The sequence below is a fragment of the Cryptomeria japonica genome, chromosome 5, assembly GCF_030272615.1.
Source record: "Cryptomeria japonica chromosome 5, Sugi_1.0, whole genome shotgun sequence".
NCBI classification, from domain to species: Eukaryota; Viridiplantae; Streptophyta; class Pinopsida; order Cupressales; family Cupressaceae; genus Cryptomeria; species Cryptomeria japonica.
The window spans coordinates 174,586,561-174,607,764 of record NC_081409.1 but is presented as its reverse complement, the minus strand read 5'-3'; the positions used below and the strand labels follow the sequence as shown (position 1 = coordinate 174,607,764).

The 21,204-nt window shown below is 32.2% G+C and overlaps 1 protein-coding gene across 1 annotated transcript; it reads right to left on the bottom strand.

The window, feature by feature from the left end:
• Positions 1 to 263: 263 nt before the first annotated feature.
• On the bottom strand, positions 264 to 5,224 carry LOC131073267 (uncharacterized). Its single transcript, XM_058009674.2, has 2 exons — positions 4,962 to 5,224; positions 264 to 1,471 (listed from the first exon to the last, which is right to left on the bottom strand). Exons 1-2 carry the CDS (start codon positions 5,018 to 5,020, stop codon positions 1,117 to 1,119), a joined length of 414 nt encoding a protein of 137 aa, XP_057865657.2. The 5' UTR covers positions 5,021 to 5,224; the 3' UTR covers positions 264 to 1,116.
• Between the last annotated feature and the right edge of the window lie 15,980 nt (positions 5,225 to 21,204).

Here is a 21,204-nt window from a genome sequence, read left to right as displayed (position 1 = left end):
TTTACTAAGTTACAAGGTTTATGGTTTGTTTCCGATATAGGTTCCAAGTCTGTCTTTTGCTACACCTTGAGCACCTACAAAACTATCCAATACTCATACATACAGCATAACAATGTTAGTACCAGGTTAACCTGATAAACATAAGATATAAATATCATTTCAACCATACCATGAGTAAAATAAAACTATTTAATTTACAACCTCTAAGTTTCTTGACAATTATACTATTTGATCATTAAGAAGTAAGTTACTAACATTCACCATAAAGTTTAATTAAAAGTTATTATGATCTACAGTTTTGCCCTCGTCCAAATTACATCGGGACGACAGGTGTTATTATGGTCTAGAGTTTTGCCCTCGTCCAAATTACATCGGGACGACAGGTGTTATTATGGTCTAGAGGTGTTATTATGGTCGGGACGAGAGGCGACTAGCAAAATAAAAAGAAGTCTATGAGGATGTGACATCTTGCCCTCAAGTTTGAGCGTGTGGGGCATTAGCTGGGCTATTGTCTGGAGGTACATATAGCGCGTCCTTAAGTTGGAGGATGCTCGACCACCACTGACGAAGACGATGATTCTCCAAAGGACAAACAATGCGAGAGTCTTTAAGAAACAGCTTAGCAGAAGGAAGCAAATTCATGGGTGTTCTCTCTTGGGCTACTTCATAACAGAAGAGGTACTTCATGCGCTCAAAAATGCCCTGGCGTCCCTGCTTGTATATACCTTGCATCTTCTCAAAATAGCGGATGTAAGAGCAGCAAATGGGATCATTTGTGTTCACATATATGTTGGGAATCCAACCACTAAGCCCAATGAATTCATTATACAAATTACGCAATATATTATCATTTATCATCCTAAAATGAAACATATTACATGCAAATGCACTGTTCCAAATATCATCTACAGCTGCTAAAGCTCTTCCTACCAACTCATGTCCTTGTACCTCAGGAAGCCTTGGGGAAAGAAAGGGAGGATTGAAGAGATGTGCTTCGATTTTATCTCTGTTCTCTCCATTCAATTTTCTTACAGCAGCCAATGCAATGGCGGCTCCCAACCAGTGGCCTACAATCCAGATGTTCTCAGAACTTTGACGTTTAATACTCTCTTGCAATTAGTTTAAGCCGATACCCACTCTCTCAACGGAATCATGAAATGCATTTATTGCATTCCAAAACGCTTTAATATCCTTTCTCAGAATATGGTTTCGTTCTGGAATTGTACCCCTGAAGGCAACAACTTCTAAGGGGAAATGAAGTTCCTCTGTACCTCCGTCTCTTCTTTTTTCCCCTACCCACTCGAAAACGGCCCCAAATATTACCTCTCTCTCTTTTATTTTTTCTTTTACGTTGAATTTAAGTAAATTGCACCATTGCCTGACCATTTCTTCCCTTACCTTGCCCATTTCCAGCAGGTATACAATATTCACTAGGCAAGCGGCGATGCGTCTCCTGTCATTGGGATCTCCCCTGCCATTTACCCATTACACACAAATCATTTCAAAGTTTCTCAGCCTTACAAAAGATTTTAAACGGAGGAAAAGAAATGTATGTGAGAAACAAAATCACAGCATTCAGATCGAAGTGTGTATTTTATTTTCCAGAGCTAACTTTTATTCGTTCCCACCCTTCACGATATTGAACTGTCACATCCATACCAGTAACAAATTTTTGTTAAGTCTAATATTTAGCAAACAAATTTATTAAGATATATGGTGAGGAGTTCTAAAATAACAATACGAATCTTTAAAAAGTGACATGACGAATGGATTGATTGGTACTTACTAACTACTTGTTAGCTACATATGAATTGTTCAAATCTTACACTTGTAAGACTCTTCCTAACTCTGGCCAAACATTAGCAAGAAGATAATGGTTTATGTTGGTTTCTTTCTAGAAAACAAAACGTACCATTCTACAATATTGTTGGACAAAGAAAAGATGGTGCTAAATACTAGACCTAAACCTACAACCTAAATAGTAATAATAAAGTATTAGAACTGATTTCCCTATTGAAGAAACAATTGTTATTTCTAATGACACATCTTAAAGTTTCAAAAGCATGTGCAAAGTATGATACAATCTTGTATGTAGTACTAACAAATTCCCTTCATGGCCCACAACATGGGCTTTGAACAAATAAAATAAAATTTCCATATATGAAGTGTCTCACAATCACTTGGTTGTGTTATATTACAAAATAAAGTCCCCATCCATAGAAATTTTTAATGCCCCCATAACATGAATCAAAGGAGGCCTTATTTTTGTGACCTCCCTTATATGGTATACAAAATAAAATATTATATATTTCCCTCCCTATTTGTTGGAAAAATTTGTATAGCATCAAAATACTATGTTGATAAACTAATTTTTCCCTTAGTTCATAGTTTTAGTGACATCATCCCTTCAAAAAATTAACTTTTACCAACTTTTTTCAAGTTCTCCCATATTGCCTTTTGGATTATACACCTTTTTTTTCTTCCATATAGGTGGGCCAGTGAAATTGAAGTTCAATATTTTTTGCAAATAGTAAAAAAATTGTAATATTGGATTGTCATATAAAACTAACATTACATTTAAAGACAATATGGACCTAAATCTTTTTCTAACATCATTAGAATTAATGCTATCAATAGCCACAAGATAAATTATTCCAATTCTATGTCAACCATTGGACAATGTAACTAGCATGAAATTTAAAAGGGACAAAAATGTATAAAATTATACATAAGACTAAATTTCATCAAATTAAAAATAAATTTTCTATTGTAAAAAGAAAACATACAATAAAAGATCTTAGTGAAAGTGATCCAAAATTATTGACCATTAATATCAATTACTACATAGTACCAAAATTACACTTCAACCTATCTAAGAATACCATAACTACAAATTACAATACATGAATCTATATTTTTTATTAAGATGTATAAAATAATATATTGATAAATTGAAAGCATGTTCCCTTATACCTTATAAATGATTCCTCTTCTTGATTTTAAATGAATGAGTATATGTCCTTAAACACAACAACCAACAATAAAAATTAATGTAATATGCATAAATTTATCTCATAACAGTTAAGAAAAAATATTTTGTTATGTAAACAATTTTAAATTTCAAACTTCTAAAAGTAAAGGGTTTAAATGCAATCCTACAAAAATGACTTAGGACAAGTTTACACTTGTACATCTAACCCTATGATGAGAATACTAGATATAAGGACATAGAGTATAAATCTTGAAATAATTGATAATATATATTGAGATGTGTTATGTGAATCCCAGATTCATACACCACTATATCATTTATAAGTTAATATTATATTTGTACGACTATAATAAATTTGGAGCTAAATGATAAATGTAAAAATACTCAGTTCTCAAAGTTCTATGCTCTCCACTGGCTAATGTTGCATTAATTGCATCGCCATAAGTTTGAGAAGGTGCATCTAAAGGATAGCTTCACAAAATGCTCTAAAGGATTCTCTGTGGGATGCAAGTTTCATGGCGAGAGTAACCTAGAAGAAAATGTAGGTGATGTAGAGATGGGGTAAAATAACCCCAATGGTTAGCTTGATGACCTTCTTTTATACACTCGCACTAGGGTACCTTTTTCAGTTTGATTTGATTGTGAATTTTGGGGTGTGTGTAGTCTCTTCCTCATTTTTCATTCACAATGAGTAGGAATAGAATCTTGGTCATCTCCTTTTTATTTGTCCCTGCTTGTAAGGGTTACATTATTTTTAATACCATTAGGATTCTATTGAGTGACTTTAACTAGAGGGATATACTCCTTGTCTTTAAGTTGAAACTACTTGACCACCATGAAGAAAAGATGAGTATAAGTGTTTTTTATTAATAACATAGTTGAGGTAAGAATATGCTAGGGTGTTCTCATTTTTTAAACTTTGTAACAAAAGAGCTACACCATGCATTCATGGAGGGGCTAGAATGCTTACTCATATGAAAATTAAATTAAACCATAATATTGGATGTAAGAGCAGCAAATGAGGTCATTTCTATTCACATATATATCAAATATCTAACCACTAACCCAATGAAGCTGCCATACAAGTCAAGCCATATATTGTCATCTTTCAATCCCAAGCTCACTACCAACCACATACATGCACTTTTTATCTTCATAAAAAATTCCACCAAAAGGAAAAGATGAAGAGAATGTAGTCAATCATACACATTAAAATTTTTCTTTTGACCTAATAAAATTTAAAAAATATTGAAATTTATTAAAAATATTAAAAATAATTATATATTCTAATTTTGAAATATATTTTAAATTTATTAAAATTTAATTATATTTTATCTTAAAAAACATTAATTTTAATTACATAAAATATATATATAATTTAAATCAATAATCGTAAACAAATAAATGTTGGATAAGCAGGGTTGACAGTGAAATTTATGCTGTTACGGATCAAGCTTTCATAATAACTTAAAAAAGAAAGCGAAGTACAGCAACACATAAATCTAAAGTTCCCCAATTGATTTAGCATGATCATACTTAATTTATGATTATTTTTTTTCACACCCTTTGATTTTTTTCAAACCCTTGACTTTTTCTTCTAAAGTTTAGAAATATTTATGACCATCTGGAAATCTCCGTGGGTATAATTTCTCTTTTATCAATATAATTGAACTCCTTGCCTCAAACATAAAACAAATTGCAGATATTGTTGAGAAAATCTAAAACAACATTTTGAACTTAAAAATCTCCTTAAAACAAGTTTCTGGATCATAGATTTCATTAGAATGATAATATATTCAACCATAAAAGAGCTCTAAAAAACAGTCACCAGGAATTTCATTACCATTGTTCAACTTCAATGAAAACTTCCATAAAGATAATATATTCAGTCAGAAAAAGCAAGGAAACTAAAAGTTCAATGATATATAAGCAATAGTTGAATTTGTAGAAATTTCTCTGCAAAACTTACCATTTGGAATTGGCGAGGTCACGAACGTCTTGCAGGATGCTGGCATCCAGATCGGCCATTCGCACAAAAGATGAGAAAATCCAGTTTGGTTAAAAAAAGCCCATTTGCGAGGTCTTTATATAGAGGTCCGGATGCCATTTAGCTGGTTTTTCCAACAAGAATAACAGAATATAATATTTCTGAGCATAAACTTTGATGAATGTGCTATTCTGCACAAACTTTGCTTCTCTCTTACCACAGCATTATGGTCGAGATCTGTCTTTGCCTTAAGTGAATTCTATTCTTTCATTGCCAAGTGCTGGGCATGGAAGTTATAAAGTTTTAAATGAGGTTGAAGTCCGGAAAATATCATCTAGCTGGACCTATTTGGGAATTTAAAGTAGGTGTTGGACCACATTGATATGGTGACCAGTACCAATATTCTGATGCACTTATAGGGCCCACCAAGCTGGAGATTATAGAATTAATTGTTTCCAAGATAGTTCATGATTTCTGGTGGTAGTTTATAGCAATATGATGTGTGATGCTGGCTTATAGCAATATGAGACTAATCTATATTTCTTGTAGGAGACATCTAATTATACTACAAACAAAGCATATAGGAAGCATAGGTACCTTGCATACCTTGCGTCATATAAATAGAAAGGAATAGAATATGGGATGGGTTACTTTCACTTCAATTACAACTACTTGACCCTTTGAATCATTGACCATTCTCTTGGAAATTAGTATATATTTTGTGTCCATTTTCTAAATTTCAGCTTCTTTTCTTAAAAAGTTGTGTATATTTTTTATGAATTTTATGTCACATTTTTTTTTTTTCGTTTCCATTTTACAAATGAATAACAACATTCATTAGAGAAGGGTGTACATGTCACTATGGTTTAGATTCAAATATATAACAAAGAAAATCCATTCCTAATTTATCTGAAGTCTTGTAAGTATTAATTTTCATAAGGAGATGCCCAGTTATTGATGGAGTTGTTGGTTATAAGAGTTTCCATTGAAACTCATGAGCAATAGAAATTTGATTTGATTTGATTTTTGTTTTTGAAACTCATTATGTTTTATTTTAGATCTAATAAAAAAATATGATTGTGATTTGAGTTTATCTTAAATTTCTTGTTGATTGTTCTATATTCAAGTGTCACTATGATTTGCTAAGAGCATGGGTCTCTTCCTTAGTAGTTTGTAAATAGGATCAATTCTTTTTGTAGAATTGTTCTTGTTATCACAAATATATTTCTATAACTTGATATTTGAGGATGCAAGTGAAGAATACAATTAGATTGTGAGTAGTGTTTCAAGAAATATTTTTTGTTTCTCATGTCATCATTCTACTATACATTGCCTCGCTCTAGAAAAGGTTATATAAATATTTTAATTACATTGTAAACAATTGTTTCTGGTTTTTTTATGACTATTAAGAGTATTCTCTACCCATTTATCATTAAATAGAGTTATTAAGTTGCCAATCACTATATGAATTTCTTGTTTTAATTTGTTTTTATGAGATGTAAACAATGAAAATGGATTTATTGACATGTTTTTTTTATTCTTAATATCTCCAAAATATAAATGTATTTTTTTCAAGGTTTGAATATAATTTCTTATTCAATATTATGTTATTGCATGTAATTAGTTATATTGAGCATCATTTGTAATTGCTTTGATCTTGATCAAGGCATGTTTACTACCATGACATGTGATAATCCCCAAAAAAATTTATATACCCTATTTATGAGAATCTATTATATATTCTTGGATTGTACTTTGCAAAATATAAAATAGAGTTTACTAATGTTCAATTCTTTCTTAATTTAAGTTTAATTATAATCTCATTTTTATTAATATATCTATTTTTTATATATGCTTGCATGACTTTGACACCCATTTAGATGAAGACATCAATCCTCTTACAGCTAAAAATTCCACTACATCACTTTTACAAATCATTTATGTATTCTATCACCTTTTTTAATAAATTTTATTTCATTTGTATATATCATATGTATGAGAACTAATTTTTTATTTATATTAAAAATAAAAAAAAAGTCATTTATCTTATATTTCATGTGTGAAGGATTCTATTAAATTTTTTAACTTTTTATTATATTAATATTTTTAATATTTTTTTTTTGCTAAATCATGGTCTCAACAGTAATATATTAATAAAATATACAAAACACTACATATGTAGTTTGAAACTGTTACGAGAGTCTTTGTGCCCTATATGACACAAGCCACAATCTAAGAGCAGAAATTAACTAAACCAGCCTTCATTATTCTAGCATGAGAACCAAACCGAAGTTCATGTTCATAATTGAAAAACAAACTAAATAGTGAAGCCGTATATGGTATTAGTAGAGATATATACTATTATAACTATAGCCTGGATAAAACCAAAATTCCAAGCTTCCAAGTTCAAACCAAAGTATACTGAGCCTTATCTGCAGAGGAACTCCCCAAGGCAGGTCCACACTTCTTTCCTTTACCTTTATCCTTCAGCATGCTCCGGTCCACATACACACAATCCCCATGTGGAGGAAGGGGTTTCTTAGCAGCACAGGTGGTCTCCTTCTGAAGTTCGCTCTAGTTGGGCCTTTCATGATGCCTTTGCATCCAGAGATGGGGAACCTCCACAACCTCTTCCTCATCTCTAGATTCTGTCATTTCAAGAGTCCATGGCACATATCCTTCAGCCAACATGTAATCCTTCCATGGCACATATCCTTCAGCCAACATGAGAATCAACCGCTTGTGAATGAAATGCCCATATGCACTCGATACCCTAGGCCCATCTCTAACCATATAATTTTTTAGGAATGGGGCCTTTAATTCTTCATCTACATTGCCTACTGCCAAGTTAAGATCCCCTAGGATTTCCTTCCTAAAGAAGGCACGGCATAATAAAGTGGCTTCAAATTTCTTTAGACCCATTATAAGGAGAATGGAAACAAAAGTCATCTAGATATCTGTGTTTACCTGATACTGATTTTCATCCTTGACATAATAAAGTGGCTTCAAATTTCTTCAGACCCATTACAAGGAGAATGGAAACAAAAGTCATCTCGATATCTATGTTTACCTGATACTGATTTTCATCCTCAATGAGATCATCCCCAAGGACTTGTCTCACAACCCTATTGACAAGGTTGTCATTTGATTAAGTAATTTCTCTCCACCTCTTATCCTTGATGGGTACAAGGAAAGGCATTGGCCTATTTTCTACCAACAAATGTAGAGTGGACTCCATGAAAACCAGACTTAACCTACTTAATATTTTTCTTCAAAAGCCTTCATTCACAAGCTTGGCAATTTAAGCTTTCCCAAGGAGAAGGTTACTGATCTATAATTGAGAGAATAATCTAGAGACACTCCCACACATACAGATTTAATAACAACTTGCCAATAAAATCATCGATCCCACTTGGAAATTGATCCATGGCCAATATGATTGACATTGAAAATGATTACTACTCAATCCTCATTAAATGTGAGTAATACATCATTCATTGGTGATTTCCTATCAGGGAGTGACATGGGCAACAAGGTTGCCTTACATTGCATTGGGAGCTAAGCTGGCAGCCACATCAAGAATTACCACATTTTCTCCATCCACTCCCTTAGTTTCAGTTTGTAGGCAATTCCATTAGTCTCTTGATACACATGATTTATTGTGAAATCATCAATTGTATCCAAAATTTCAAGAGTCCGATCAAGGAGACCCTTGAGTTTCTAGTTGGGCACATCACGCTTTCTAACTGCATTGATAATAATGGTCGAATCATCTTCAATTTCCACTTTTGAAATAATGGGTGAATAATACAACCCACCCCAGCCACACTTGGATTCCCTCTAGAGGCTCCATCAAAGTTGAGCTTATGCCATCCTAGCTTCAGGGGAGTCTGCACACAATTCATTATAATCGCCTGTTTGTCTTTTCAATTATTACAAAAGAAGGGGGGAATGCAAAGATCTTGCCATTTCTTCCTCATAAGACAATCCCAATCTAAGAATTTGCAGTCTTTTTTGACATGTTTCAAATTTTTACTATTTACCACCTCCACAATGGCATCCTCAATCTTGTTGAGCAACCTATCCATAATTAACTCTCTATCTTTAAATATTCTCCTATTCCTCTCCTTCCAGAGATCCCAAATTAGTATTGAGGGGTTGCTAATCCATAGAGGTCCAAATAGGCTTGATTTTTTGAGAATTGACCAAGTAATGAACCATTGCAAGATGGTTGAAGGCACAACAATAGACCTACCTAGTTAGTTGATGAGCCAATTTCAATAGTAGAGAGAATAAGGGCAAGTTAAGAGAAGATGATCTAGATTTTCTTCTTCCATTTTGCATATAACACACCTAGAAGGGCCTAAGAAACCAAATTTCTTGAAGTAATCAAAGGTTAAAATCCTGCTCTGGATGGTAGCCCATGCAAAGGCTCCTACCTTGGGAAGACATATCTTGTCCCAACAAAGAGTAGTGGGGAGAAAGTCTATGACCTGTTGAGACTCCTTGTATATTACTTGGAACCCATCTCTTGAGTTGTATTGTCCATTGTTGGATTTTGTCCAAATGATTATGTCTCCCCTTTCTCTACAAACTAGAGATCTAGAGGATAAAATATTATTAAAAATATCCCACTGATCCTTGTTCATATGAGCTAAAAATAATTTCCATCTCCACCCAAGGGGTAGAAAGAGGCATCCACATCTACACAACTACGAAGATTATAACCCCACATCTGAACAAAGAGGTTTTCGCAAGCTCTAGTACCCATTAACAAATCAATAGGGGGATGACCATCCCATGAGTCTTCCCAAAAAAAGGGAAGACCTCCCACAATATAAATCCCATGATACATGATGAAGAAGCACTTTCCTACTGTTTATGGTGAAATTCAAGATTCTTGAGCCTTTCAAAGGATTAGGAACTCTGAAGATCTCTTCCTTGTTTCCAAAATTCAAGTACTTCACCTGGATTATTCTTACCCATTTGAGATTTCTTTGTGACTATATTCTCCATGCTAGCTTTGCTCCCAAAGCCTGATTCTGGCAGATCATATTCCTAAGACCTAACCCCCCATCCTGTCTTCATCTGCAAATTTTCTCCCAAGAGACTCAGGCTATTTTCTTCTTTTTTGAGTTTCCTTGTGAATATAATCTTATTAAGTGTTGGATTAATTTTTGTATTGGTACCTATTGGCAGGTCCAAACATGACATCATATAGATGGGAAGGGCTAATGAAAATTATTTGAGCAGAACAATTCTTCTTGCCCAGGAGAGGCACCTCCCTTTCCAAGAAGATAATCGCCTCTCAATTTTTTCATAGAGAGGTTCCCATAATTTTGAAGATCAGATACCTTTGTCAAGAGGAATCCCTAAATAAGTGCAAGGAAGATTTCCTATCTTAAATCTTATCCTATTTGCTATTTCAATTTCCTTTCTCGAGTTTATATTGAAAAATAAAATCTCAGACTTCTCATTACTTACCTCTTGACCTAAAGATTTTTCATATTGATTAAGAATCAACCTGATATCTTGAACCTCCCTTTTATAGCCCATACCCATTAGGAGGATATCATCTGCGAGATTCCACTATACTTGTAATCTGGATATCTACAATCTTTCCTTATCTTTTTGAATCTGAGATGCTCCTACCTAATTCCTCAGCCATAATTATGAATAAGAAAGGGGACAATGGGTCACCCTACCTCAATCCTCTAGGTATCTCAAAGAAGCCTTCAAGTGATCCATTTATAATTATTAAAAAGCGAGGAGTGGATATGCACAAGAAAATCCAATCCATCCATCTTTTACGAAAATTGAAAGCCTCCAAGAATTTTCATAGAAAATTCCAATCAACCTTATCATATGCCTTTTTAATGTCTAGTTTGATTATCATACTTGGCCTTTTATGACTTTGTGTTGAATGTATCACTTCTTGGGCTAAAATCATGCTATCTTGGATTGATTTACCTAGTACAAACCCAATTTGTTCATCTGAAATTATGGTGTGTAGGACCTTTTCTAGTTTGTTTTCCATAAATTTAGCCACAAGTTTGTAGATCATATTGCATAAAGAAATAGGTCTTAATTCTTCCCATCTTGAGGCATTCTCTTTTTTTGGAACAAGAGATAGATATGTATTATTAATTTCTTTAATAAATCTCCTTGCTTTTTCGGCTTCTATGATAGCTTGAACCACGTCATCTCCAATTGTACTCCATCGCTTTTGGTAAAAACTAGCTGGGAAGCCATCAGGTCCTGGGGCCTTGTCCTTTTGAAATTGTGAGAGTGTCGATTCCACTTCAGAATTGGATATTCTTTCATTGAGAATCTGGTTCTGATCATCTGAAATTAGTTTAGGAATGAAATGGATGCATTTTCTTTAGCTATCTAGATCCAAACCTTCCAAATTGTTCAGGATGTTCTTGAAGTATTCCACCACACTATCTGCAATCAAGGCAGGGTCTTCCATATTCAAGCCATCTTCCTTGTGAATTCTTGATATTTTTTTACTGCCCTTCTTTATTTCATCGAGTTATGAAATTTTTTTGTGTTCTTATCTCCATCCTCAAGCCAAGATTCCCTAGACTTTTGTTTCCAATATATCTCTTCTTTAGCTAAGATATCCTCATAATATTGCAAGAGTTTCTTTTCAAAGATGAAAATTTCCTGATCCATTCCTACCTTGAGTAAATTATCATTCAAGGTTGACATCTCATTTGTTGTTCTCACTTTTTCTAAGAAGGTGTTCTTAAAATGCTCCCTGTTCCAGTGTAGTAGTTTTTTCTTGATGGCTTTGAGTTTGGACACCAAGCATAAGAATTTTGAACCTGAGAATTTTTCTTCACTCCACCATACTTGAAGATTTGTGAAGAAATCGTTGTGTCTCAATCACATGAATTAGAATTTGAAAGGAGACCATCTCAGTCTTCTATCTCCCAAAATTTCTAGCAAGATTGGATAATGATTAGATCCCGACTAGGGTTGAACAAAGGCTTTTAGGAAAAAGGAGAGGGTGGATAGATCCCCTCTTATGAAAAATCTATCTTGTTTCTCCAGAATATAACTAAAACCAATCCCTCTATTATTCCATGTGAATTCACTCCTTCCAGTCTCTATCTTCGACAAATTGTTCCTACAAACCTAGTTGATGAAATCCTCCTAAGATCTACCTACTAGATGAGATCCCCCCCTTTTATTGGAGTAGTGTAGGATTGCTTTGAAATATCCTCCCAAAATGATGTGGCTATTTGAATATCTTGCTAAAAACCTCTCAATTTCTATCCAAAATTCTCTTTTTCTTATGGTGGGTATAGGACCATAGACATTTATTAAAATGAATTTCAAATTACTATTCGAAGATTTTACATACCCTCCTTGCCAATTCTTTTTTGCTCCCACAATTTCAAAACTGATAGCATTCCTCTTCCACAAAATAGCCAGACCCCTAGATGCACCATTTGCATTCACTGCCTTTGCCTGATAGAGGCCCAATCTTAAAGAGAATTTTGTCACTTCCTCTACTTTTAATATTTTCCCTTGGAGGAGCATTATATCAATTTGGCTTGATGTACATTTGCGCTTGTCCGAGTGATGTTTGTTAGGGGCATTCAAGCCCCTAACATTCCATGACAATATCTTCAGAGCTCTAGAGGAAGGGAGGTTCCCTTCCCCTGGGATAACATGGTTGTTATCTTTGTTTGTCCTTCTACTTACCCATCCAATGTTTGAAGCTCTAAACAAGACTTTCTACCTCTTTTGCCTAGGGTATCTTTGCCACAACCCCTGGGATAACATGGTTGTTATCTTTGTTTGTCCTTCTACTTACCCATCCAATGTTTGAAGCTCTAAACAAGACTTTCTACCTCTTTTACCTAGGGTATCTTTGCCACAATTAGGGAATTTTTTAGGGGTCATATCCTGATAAAGTCTCAGCCCAATTCTAGGATGTCTTGGGTTTTGTGTATTCATTGCCTCCTAATCTTCTGCATTTAGACTATCCAAGTCTTCAATTTTTTGAATCAAGGCTGTCGCTCCAATTCTCTGATTTCTTCATTTAGAATTTCATCATTTGAGTCCTCCACCGATTCAACCTTCATATCCTTTACCGATTGATCTCCAAAAATATTCTGGTTATGTGTAAAGAGCAGGTTATTTATCCATGCTACTTCTCCTTGGTGGCTCCCTTGCTCTATTAAGGATAGATTCTTATTTATCTCATCCTATAAGGATTCTACTTCATGGTTCAATTGAATTAATTTTTGTTTGTCGTCCATGTCCTCCTACCCACATACATTTTTTAGGAAATATTTGTGGCGCTGGTAGTATTTATTTTTCTGTTGTTGCTTCACTAAAATGGCAAAAGATTCTAAATTATCTTTTTTCACAATATTAAATTTGCATAACAACACTCCAATAACTTAAATTTAAGTTAAAAAATAGACTTAAGCAGCACATGAGAACATAAGATTGTACCACACAACATAAAACAAAACACAAAAAGCAGTTATAGTTAAAAAAAACTGAAAACATTATTATGAACCTAAAAATCTCCTTAGAAGCACAGAAATAACGTTTTGCTAACGGTGGCATTCTATGTTAAATGTATATTTCCCTAGAACAATTATATATTCAACCATAAAAGAGCATTTTCTGGAACTATCAAGAATCAGTCACCAGCAACCACATCACCATTATTCAGCTTCATCAAGTAATTTATATATAATATAAATAGGGAAAAAGAAAAGTGGATATGAAATTCAACAGTTTATGACAGCTGCCATTAAGACAATATAGTTTTCAATCAGAAAAACCAAGGACATCAAAATTGTAGTTCAAATTGAAGGAAATTCTGTGCAAAAGTTACCCGTTGGGATTGCTGAGGTCACGAATGTCTTGCACATTGCTGGCATTGAGATCGGTCATTGCTGGTGGACGAAAGATGAGAATACCCGGTTTGGTTTTGTAAGCCTCTTGATTTCCATTGATTTCCCAACAAGAACAGAAATTCTCTCAAGCACAAACTTCGATTAATGACGTTTTATTCTCAATTTTGAAATACAATTGTCTAAAGAGTGAACTCTCATGTGCTATTCCACCATAAGAAGATGTCAGTGATACTAAAATCCACTTTACTTTCTTTCTTATCATAGTATTATGAAAGAACTCTATGCTATTCTGCCATGAGAAGATGTGAGTGAAACTCGAATCCACTTTACTTTCTTTCTTATCAATGCATTATGATCGAAATCTGTCTTGTCCATAGCTGAGTAAGTGTATTTAATAAAATTTGAAATATTACCGAAATTCCAAAGTGAGAAGATATCCGTTAAATCCAACTTTACTTTCTTTCTTGTCATAGATGAAGAGTTTGGTCAAATCCACTTTACTTTCTTTCATATCACAGCATTGTGATCGAAATATGTCTCTTCCATAACTGATATTTTATTCTTTCACTGCCAATTTCTGGGGATGACAATTATAAAGCTTCAAAATAACAGAAGAGAAATGGCGTCCAAAGGAAAAGTGACCAAACACATCATGAGCATAATTTTCTTGCCATGCTCAGATATCAACCTGCCTCCCATTACCATATTAGGGAAATAATTAATTAATGGACATGAAAGAGCACAAGCCACCACAAAACGTAAACATGAAGTTTATAATGACGTTGAAGTATGGCAATATGGTATGTGGGGGTTTAGAGTAGGTGTTGGACCACAACGTGATGGAGACTAGGAGCAACATTCATGATGACATCCTTGCTTATGGGGTCCACCAAGCCCTAATTTATAGATGTAATAGTTTGGTGAACTAGGTCGAGAGGATTTTAATTAGTACACTTTTGAACATGGGGTGGGTTAGTTTTACTTCAATTGCAAGTACTTGGGCCTTTGAATCATTCACCACTGACTACAAGTACTCAATGCCTACCAGTAAGTCAATTGGTTGTATCCCATTCTCTAAATCTCTTTGAAATTTTTATATATTTGGTCTTCCATTTTCCATGTTTCATCTTTTTTTTTTTAAATTTGTATTATGTGATATTTTAGTTTCATTTTACAAATTAATAGTTTAATTAGAGAGGGCTAGTTTAATTAGAGAGGGCTATATATCTGACCTTATGGAATTGAGACATCTAATTTATTACGTCTTGGACTTCCAATTACAAAATTACTCCTTGTGTGACAAAACTAAGGGAAACTTCCACAATATAAAACCTTAATCCAAACTAAGACGGGTTAACAACCAAAACATAAAACGAAGCTAAAATAGTTCTACATGAACCAATAATAAAAATCATACCCCTCACAACCATCTCAAAAGCATGATTAATAGTGAAATACACATGAAAAAATTCATATACAATATGTGACATGGCCCCATAATCTTAAAATAGATCAAAGTAGTTTGAAATGAAGATAGATAGTGATTGAAATGAAGATAGATAGTGATTGAGAAGGAAATAAAACACAAGGGGATTGAAGGGAGAGGATATGATCACCAATTAGCTCCCTTATAGCATCTTCCATGAAGGAATTCTTGAAGTTGAAGATCCTCACATCAGATGAACCGTATTGCCATATTTTTATTTGAAAAGTAAAAATTATAAAATTAGTATTATTTTACTTAATTAGGGTTTTCTTGATACTATTAAGAATGATGGCAATTTCCTAGACACTAGAACTGAAGAATAATTTATGTATTGAATAGCATGAAGAACTTAATACCATTAATTTTGAACATGGTGATTTAATGAGACAATATTATGAACTACAAAAAAAAAAATTAGTAATCAAAGTTTTAGAAAATTTAACCATCATATATGCATGATATTTTAAGGATGAACCTTAATTATACTATTATTTTAAATATTTATGTAATAAAATTGAATTTTTATGATCTTTTATACAATTATGACATTAGAAAACTTCCTTGATTCTTATTTACTTACAATCATGTCAACAAATTATTTCCTTATATTCCTCTATTTTATATATTACTAAATATTTATGTTTTATGAAGCTGCAGTACAATTAAATACTATATCTATGAAGTGGAAGAAAATGTATTAGGTCATAAATAATTGACTTCCTTGTATAGATATACTAAATTTATTCTTAATGTATATATTAAGGTGTTAATGAATTAAAACTACATGTCGAAAATAACCCTGATTGGTAATTCTAAGTTTGAGTTTGTTGAATCATTGGACCCTTTTTAATCAAGACATTAATTATAATTTATAGTCTAAAAAAACAAGAAGAAGGTAGAAAAATTGCTAATTAATTAATACTGAAAAAGTAAATATCAAAGTGCCTTATTGATAATGTTAGTCTATAAGACTTGCATTATGATGAGTTATTCCCTTCTACTTAGTTTATGATGTATATTGACTTAATATGCTTATATGAGATTTATGTTTGTAATTTTTAATACTTTATCACATGGCTACTATTCATGTCTAGCTTTTCTATTTTTTAAATAAAGTAATTAGTTGAAATTTGAAATGAGATAGGTAAAATATTCATACATTTAATAATTCCCATAATATGTTAGATAGTAATATAAGATGTCAATATTGTATATATTTGTATAGTAATTATAAAATTTCAGTTGTGTTAAGATTGATTTGTAGTTGAAATACTAATTTTGTTTTTCATCTTGCACATATTTAGTTAAATTGCAAAATTTGGATGACATGCTATAAATCATGAACTAAACACGTACATGGCTTAAAAAACTCAATATGTATTTCATCATATAGATATATGGTTTATGGTTTGAGATATTTCTTCAAATTTGTAGACTTCATATTTTAATCAAAACAAGTAAATCTATAGTTTGCATGATGAATCTTGTTCTTACAACATCTTCAAAAATTGAGCATGTATATTTTCAATTTCTTATTTGAAATAATTTTAAAAACAATTTAAAGAAGAAGTGATTACATTTGACCCCCTTTTGATCCCCATTCTATATACATATTCAATTTGTAAATACTTCATGATATTACAACTTATTTTATAAGAATTACATGTTAATGGTTTATCTTGTTTCATTTATTTGTGAATAATTTTTTAATTATTAATATTTAAATTTAACATTTCTTGTAAACAAAAAACTTGATGATAAAATATTAGTACAACCACTTTTATATAAAATCAAAGAAACAATCAACAACCCTAAAAATTGATTAAACTATTTAAAGAACTGCTAATATTATTATTTTGAAAGTTATGATATTCATCTTCATAAAATATAAAATATAAGATGTTTTCATTTAAACATACGTAGTACACTATTAGTGGCCATGAAAATGGCATCTCCTTCCCCTTTGCCTTCTCTGGAAATACTTGTAGAGTTGTATATAAAAGAATTGACGGAGTGTACAATATACAAATAATAAAATGATGTACAACTACAATTATAGCTTAATTTGAATATATTTCTGCCCAAATATTAGCACTTGGGATTGACGAGGTCAGGAATCGCATTGATATGTTTAAGACAAAGACAGAGTACAAGACTAACTTTAATGATTAAACAAGATGTTGCCATCCAGAATGTTGTCTGATTTTCCACTAGAAGAGAAGAGTTTTCATGTATTTGAAGTATTATACTGAAACTCGTAGCTGAGAAGATGTCAGTTGAATCAACTTTACTTTCTTTCTTGTCGTAAATGAAATTTTTTCATATGACAGCATTATGATCGAAGTCTATCTCTTCCACTTAACTTGATGTCTGTCAAAAACTATGGGCCTAAGTTATTTTACATGTAGACGGATTTTAGAAATATATTATAATAATATCATATACTTGTTAGAAAAAACTATGGGTACAATTCCCGAATGAAGTTATGTTCTGGGAAAGGATATTGAATCCAATTGGAATGCAATCAATGCACGCCATGGATCCAATAGTAGAGTGGATATTGGCTTACAGTACTTGCAAAGGAGTATTAAGAGGCATGGAACTCATAGCATCTGGATTGCAGGCCATTCCTTGGGAGCCGCTACTGCAATGGCCATTGCAAGAAAAATGAATAGAGAAGACAGCTAAAATGGAAGCACATCTTTTCAATCCTCCCTTTCTTTCTCCAAGGCTTCTTGAGATAAAATTCTTTGAGATGGTTGGAAGCAATTTAGCAGCTGTCCGTGATATTTGGCGTTCACTTGGTTTGGGTGCGCCTAATACGTGGGATTATATGATGATAAATGATGAGATATTGCGTGGGTTGTACAATGATTTCATTGGGGTTAGCGGTTGGATTCCCAACAAATGTGTGAATAAAAATGATCCATTTGCTGCTCTTACATCCGGTACTTTGAGGTGATGCAGGGTATATACAAGAAGAGAAGCAAGCCCCTTAATGAACTCATGAAATATCTCTCCTGTTTTGAAATATTCCCTCTGCTAATATGTTTGTCATCAGTGGTGGTCGAGGACTCTCAAACTTGAGGGTAGGAAATATGTGCCTCCAGTTGGAGCCTCGAGCCCTCAAACTTAAGGGCATGGAATATGGCCACTAATAATGTTTTACCTAAAATTTAAGACTTCTAATATTGGAATTATATATATTTGTAATATTATAATATTATAATCTAGTAGTATTTGCTTTATTTTTTGATCATTTGATTCTATTTCTTCTTCGATGATCAGGGAAGTGATTAGAAAAGTAAATTGTGGTTTTTTTGGGAGATTTTTAATTTCATTAATTATAAAGAAAAATGTGTCTTTGCTTTAAGAAATATGGTTTTATGGGTTAAGTACAAGTGCAAAGATGCATTTAAATGAATCTATCTTGTGTTTTATGAAGACGAATATTCATAACTTCTAATAAAATTATGAGTTTTTTTAATAGTTTAAATAAATGTTCAAGTATTTTATTTTGATAAAGATAATTTTCAAGAATGTTAATCACATGAGTTAGTTGGGTGTTTTAGGATAGAAGAAAATTGATGATGAAAAACAACTAGATCAATTGGTGATTATAAATGATTGCATTATTTAGCATTTTTAAATTAAGAATAATATTATAGATTACTTAAATCAATCACAATAACTTTTAAAATTGTGTATTTAGTTATGGGTCTTTGTAGTGCATTTCAGAAGTATGAATTCCTAGTGGGATAAGACCTTAATAATTCTGATTTGACTATAAACACATTTTGATCCAATATAGATTATTTTCATAAGAAAAATTGACATAATACTTACATCCAAATATCCTTAAATCCACAATTAAAAGCTTCTTATCAATCCATTAACTTCATAAAATGTTATGAAAAGAGAAAAATAAGGATATTGATTAATCAAATAATAATAAGTACTTCTAAGATTTTCTAAAAAATACTCCTCTAATTATGTACCACATATCATGCTTCTAGTTCTTTCCATTAAGCTTCATCTTATACTTTTTACCATCACATTTTTTTGGTGTGTAGAAGTTGTATTCTTCTATTGAAAAATATATACATAATTATTAAAGTTATCAATTTCACTACAATAATAATTTGTACCATTGTTTTTATCAAGCTTGTAGGGAAAGTGCCTCGATCTCATAGTTCACAACAAAACCATCAAAGCAAAACTAGAGAAAACCCAAAAGGGGCATACATGCTTGGAAAAATACAAAAATAAGGACACATGCCTATATACATAAATGAGCACTAAAATTGCTTAAGGGGCATGTAGGCTAATTTCAAACCAATAATAAGATTGTAGTCTTGTGGAGACAACAAATATAAATAAATAACTAAACTTAGAAAATAAAGAACAAAAGGAAAATAGTAGTATCATGACTGAATCATTGTTGTCCTTATTTTCCATTGTCCTTTGAAACTCCTTGTCTTTGTCCAAGTTTCCTTTTATTTCTAATTTTAGAATAACCCAGCATTATCCTTAATAAGGACTCTCTATATGATTCCTTCAATCGAAGATATTATCTGGCCTCATGGAAGCTCTAGAATTATTTTCCTTCATTTAATAGCAATTATTAATTTCAAGTTTTATCTCCAAGTAATTCATTCTCACTTGGAAATCTATCGAGAGAATCTTTATCCTTAGTTTCCTCATTATCATTTGGATCCTAAAATTCTTCTTCCTAAAAATTAGATATTGTGCCTAATACCTACCCTTCTCACCTATCTTGATCTTTGTCATAATCTTCCCCTATCTCTTCCTTACCTTCATCAACATTTACCTCCTTCATCATCATCAAAATAGCCACTCCCCACCCTAAATTATTTATTTAAATAATCTTGTAATTAATGTCTTCTTCCTCTTGGGAATAGTTCTCTTGCACCTCATCATCCTTTTAAGAAAAAGACCCATCCTCTAGATCTTCCTTTTTCTCTTCCACCATTGTATCCTTACATGTATTACTTGTATCTTTCACCATGAAAGCAACATGAGCTAATATTTTAGAGGTTCTTCAAACTAGTTGCTTGGAACTACTTTAGCCTTGCTCCTTCATAATGATAAGAAAGAAAGAAAGAAAAGTTCCTTCATGACAAGAAAGAAAGTAAAGCTCATTCATGACAAGAAAGAAAGTAAAGAAAGTAAAGTTCATTTATGACAAGAAAAAAAGAAAGTAAAGTTCATGCTGTAATAAGAAAGAAAGTAAAGTTCATTCATGACAAGAAAGAAAGTAAAGTTGATTCAATTGACCTTGCCAATCCCAACTGGTAATTTATGTGCAGATATCTATTCAAATTAAACTATAATTTTAATTGTATGTCATTTAATTATTTGTATGTTATACACTACGTCAATTCTTTTATATACAACCATGATGTAGTTGTTGACATTTTATTATCCAATTCTTTTATGTCTTCCCCAAAAAGGCAAAGGAGAAGGAGATGCCCATTGATGAAACTGAATTTGATGCCATTTTCATAGCTACTCATAGTGTACTACATATGTTTAAATGGAAATATCTTATATTTTATGAAGATGAATATCCATAACCTTCAAAATAAAAAAATGAGAAGAGTTCTTTAAATAGTTTCAATCAATATTTATCAATTTTTAAGGCTTTTGGTTTGGTAAATGACAATTTTCTGAATGTTAATCAGAGTCTTCCTAATTTTACGGTATATTTACTTTGATAGAATATAAAAATTGTTTTCATATATTTAAATAATAAAATATTTTATATATATCATCATAAAAAGTGTATGAATATTTTGTTAAGGTTATTTTTATTTATTTATTTATTTAA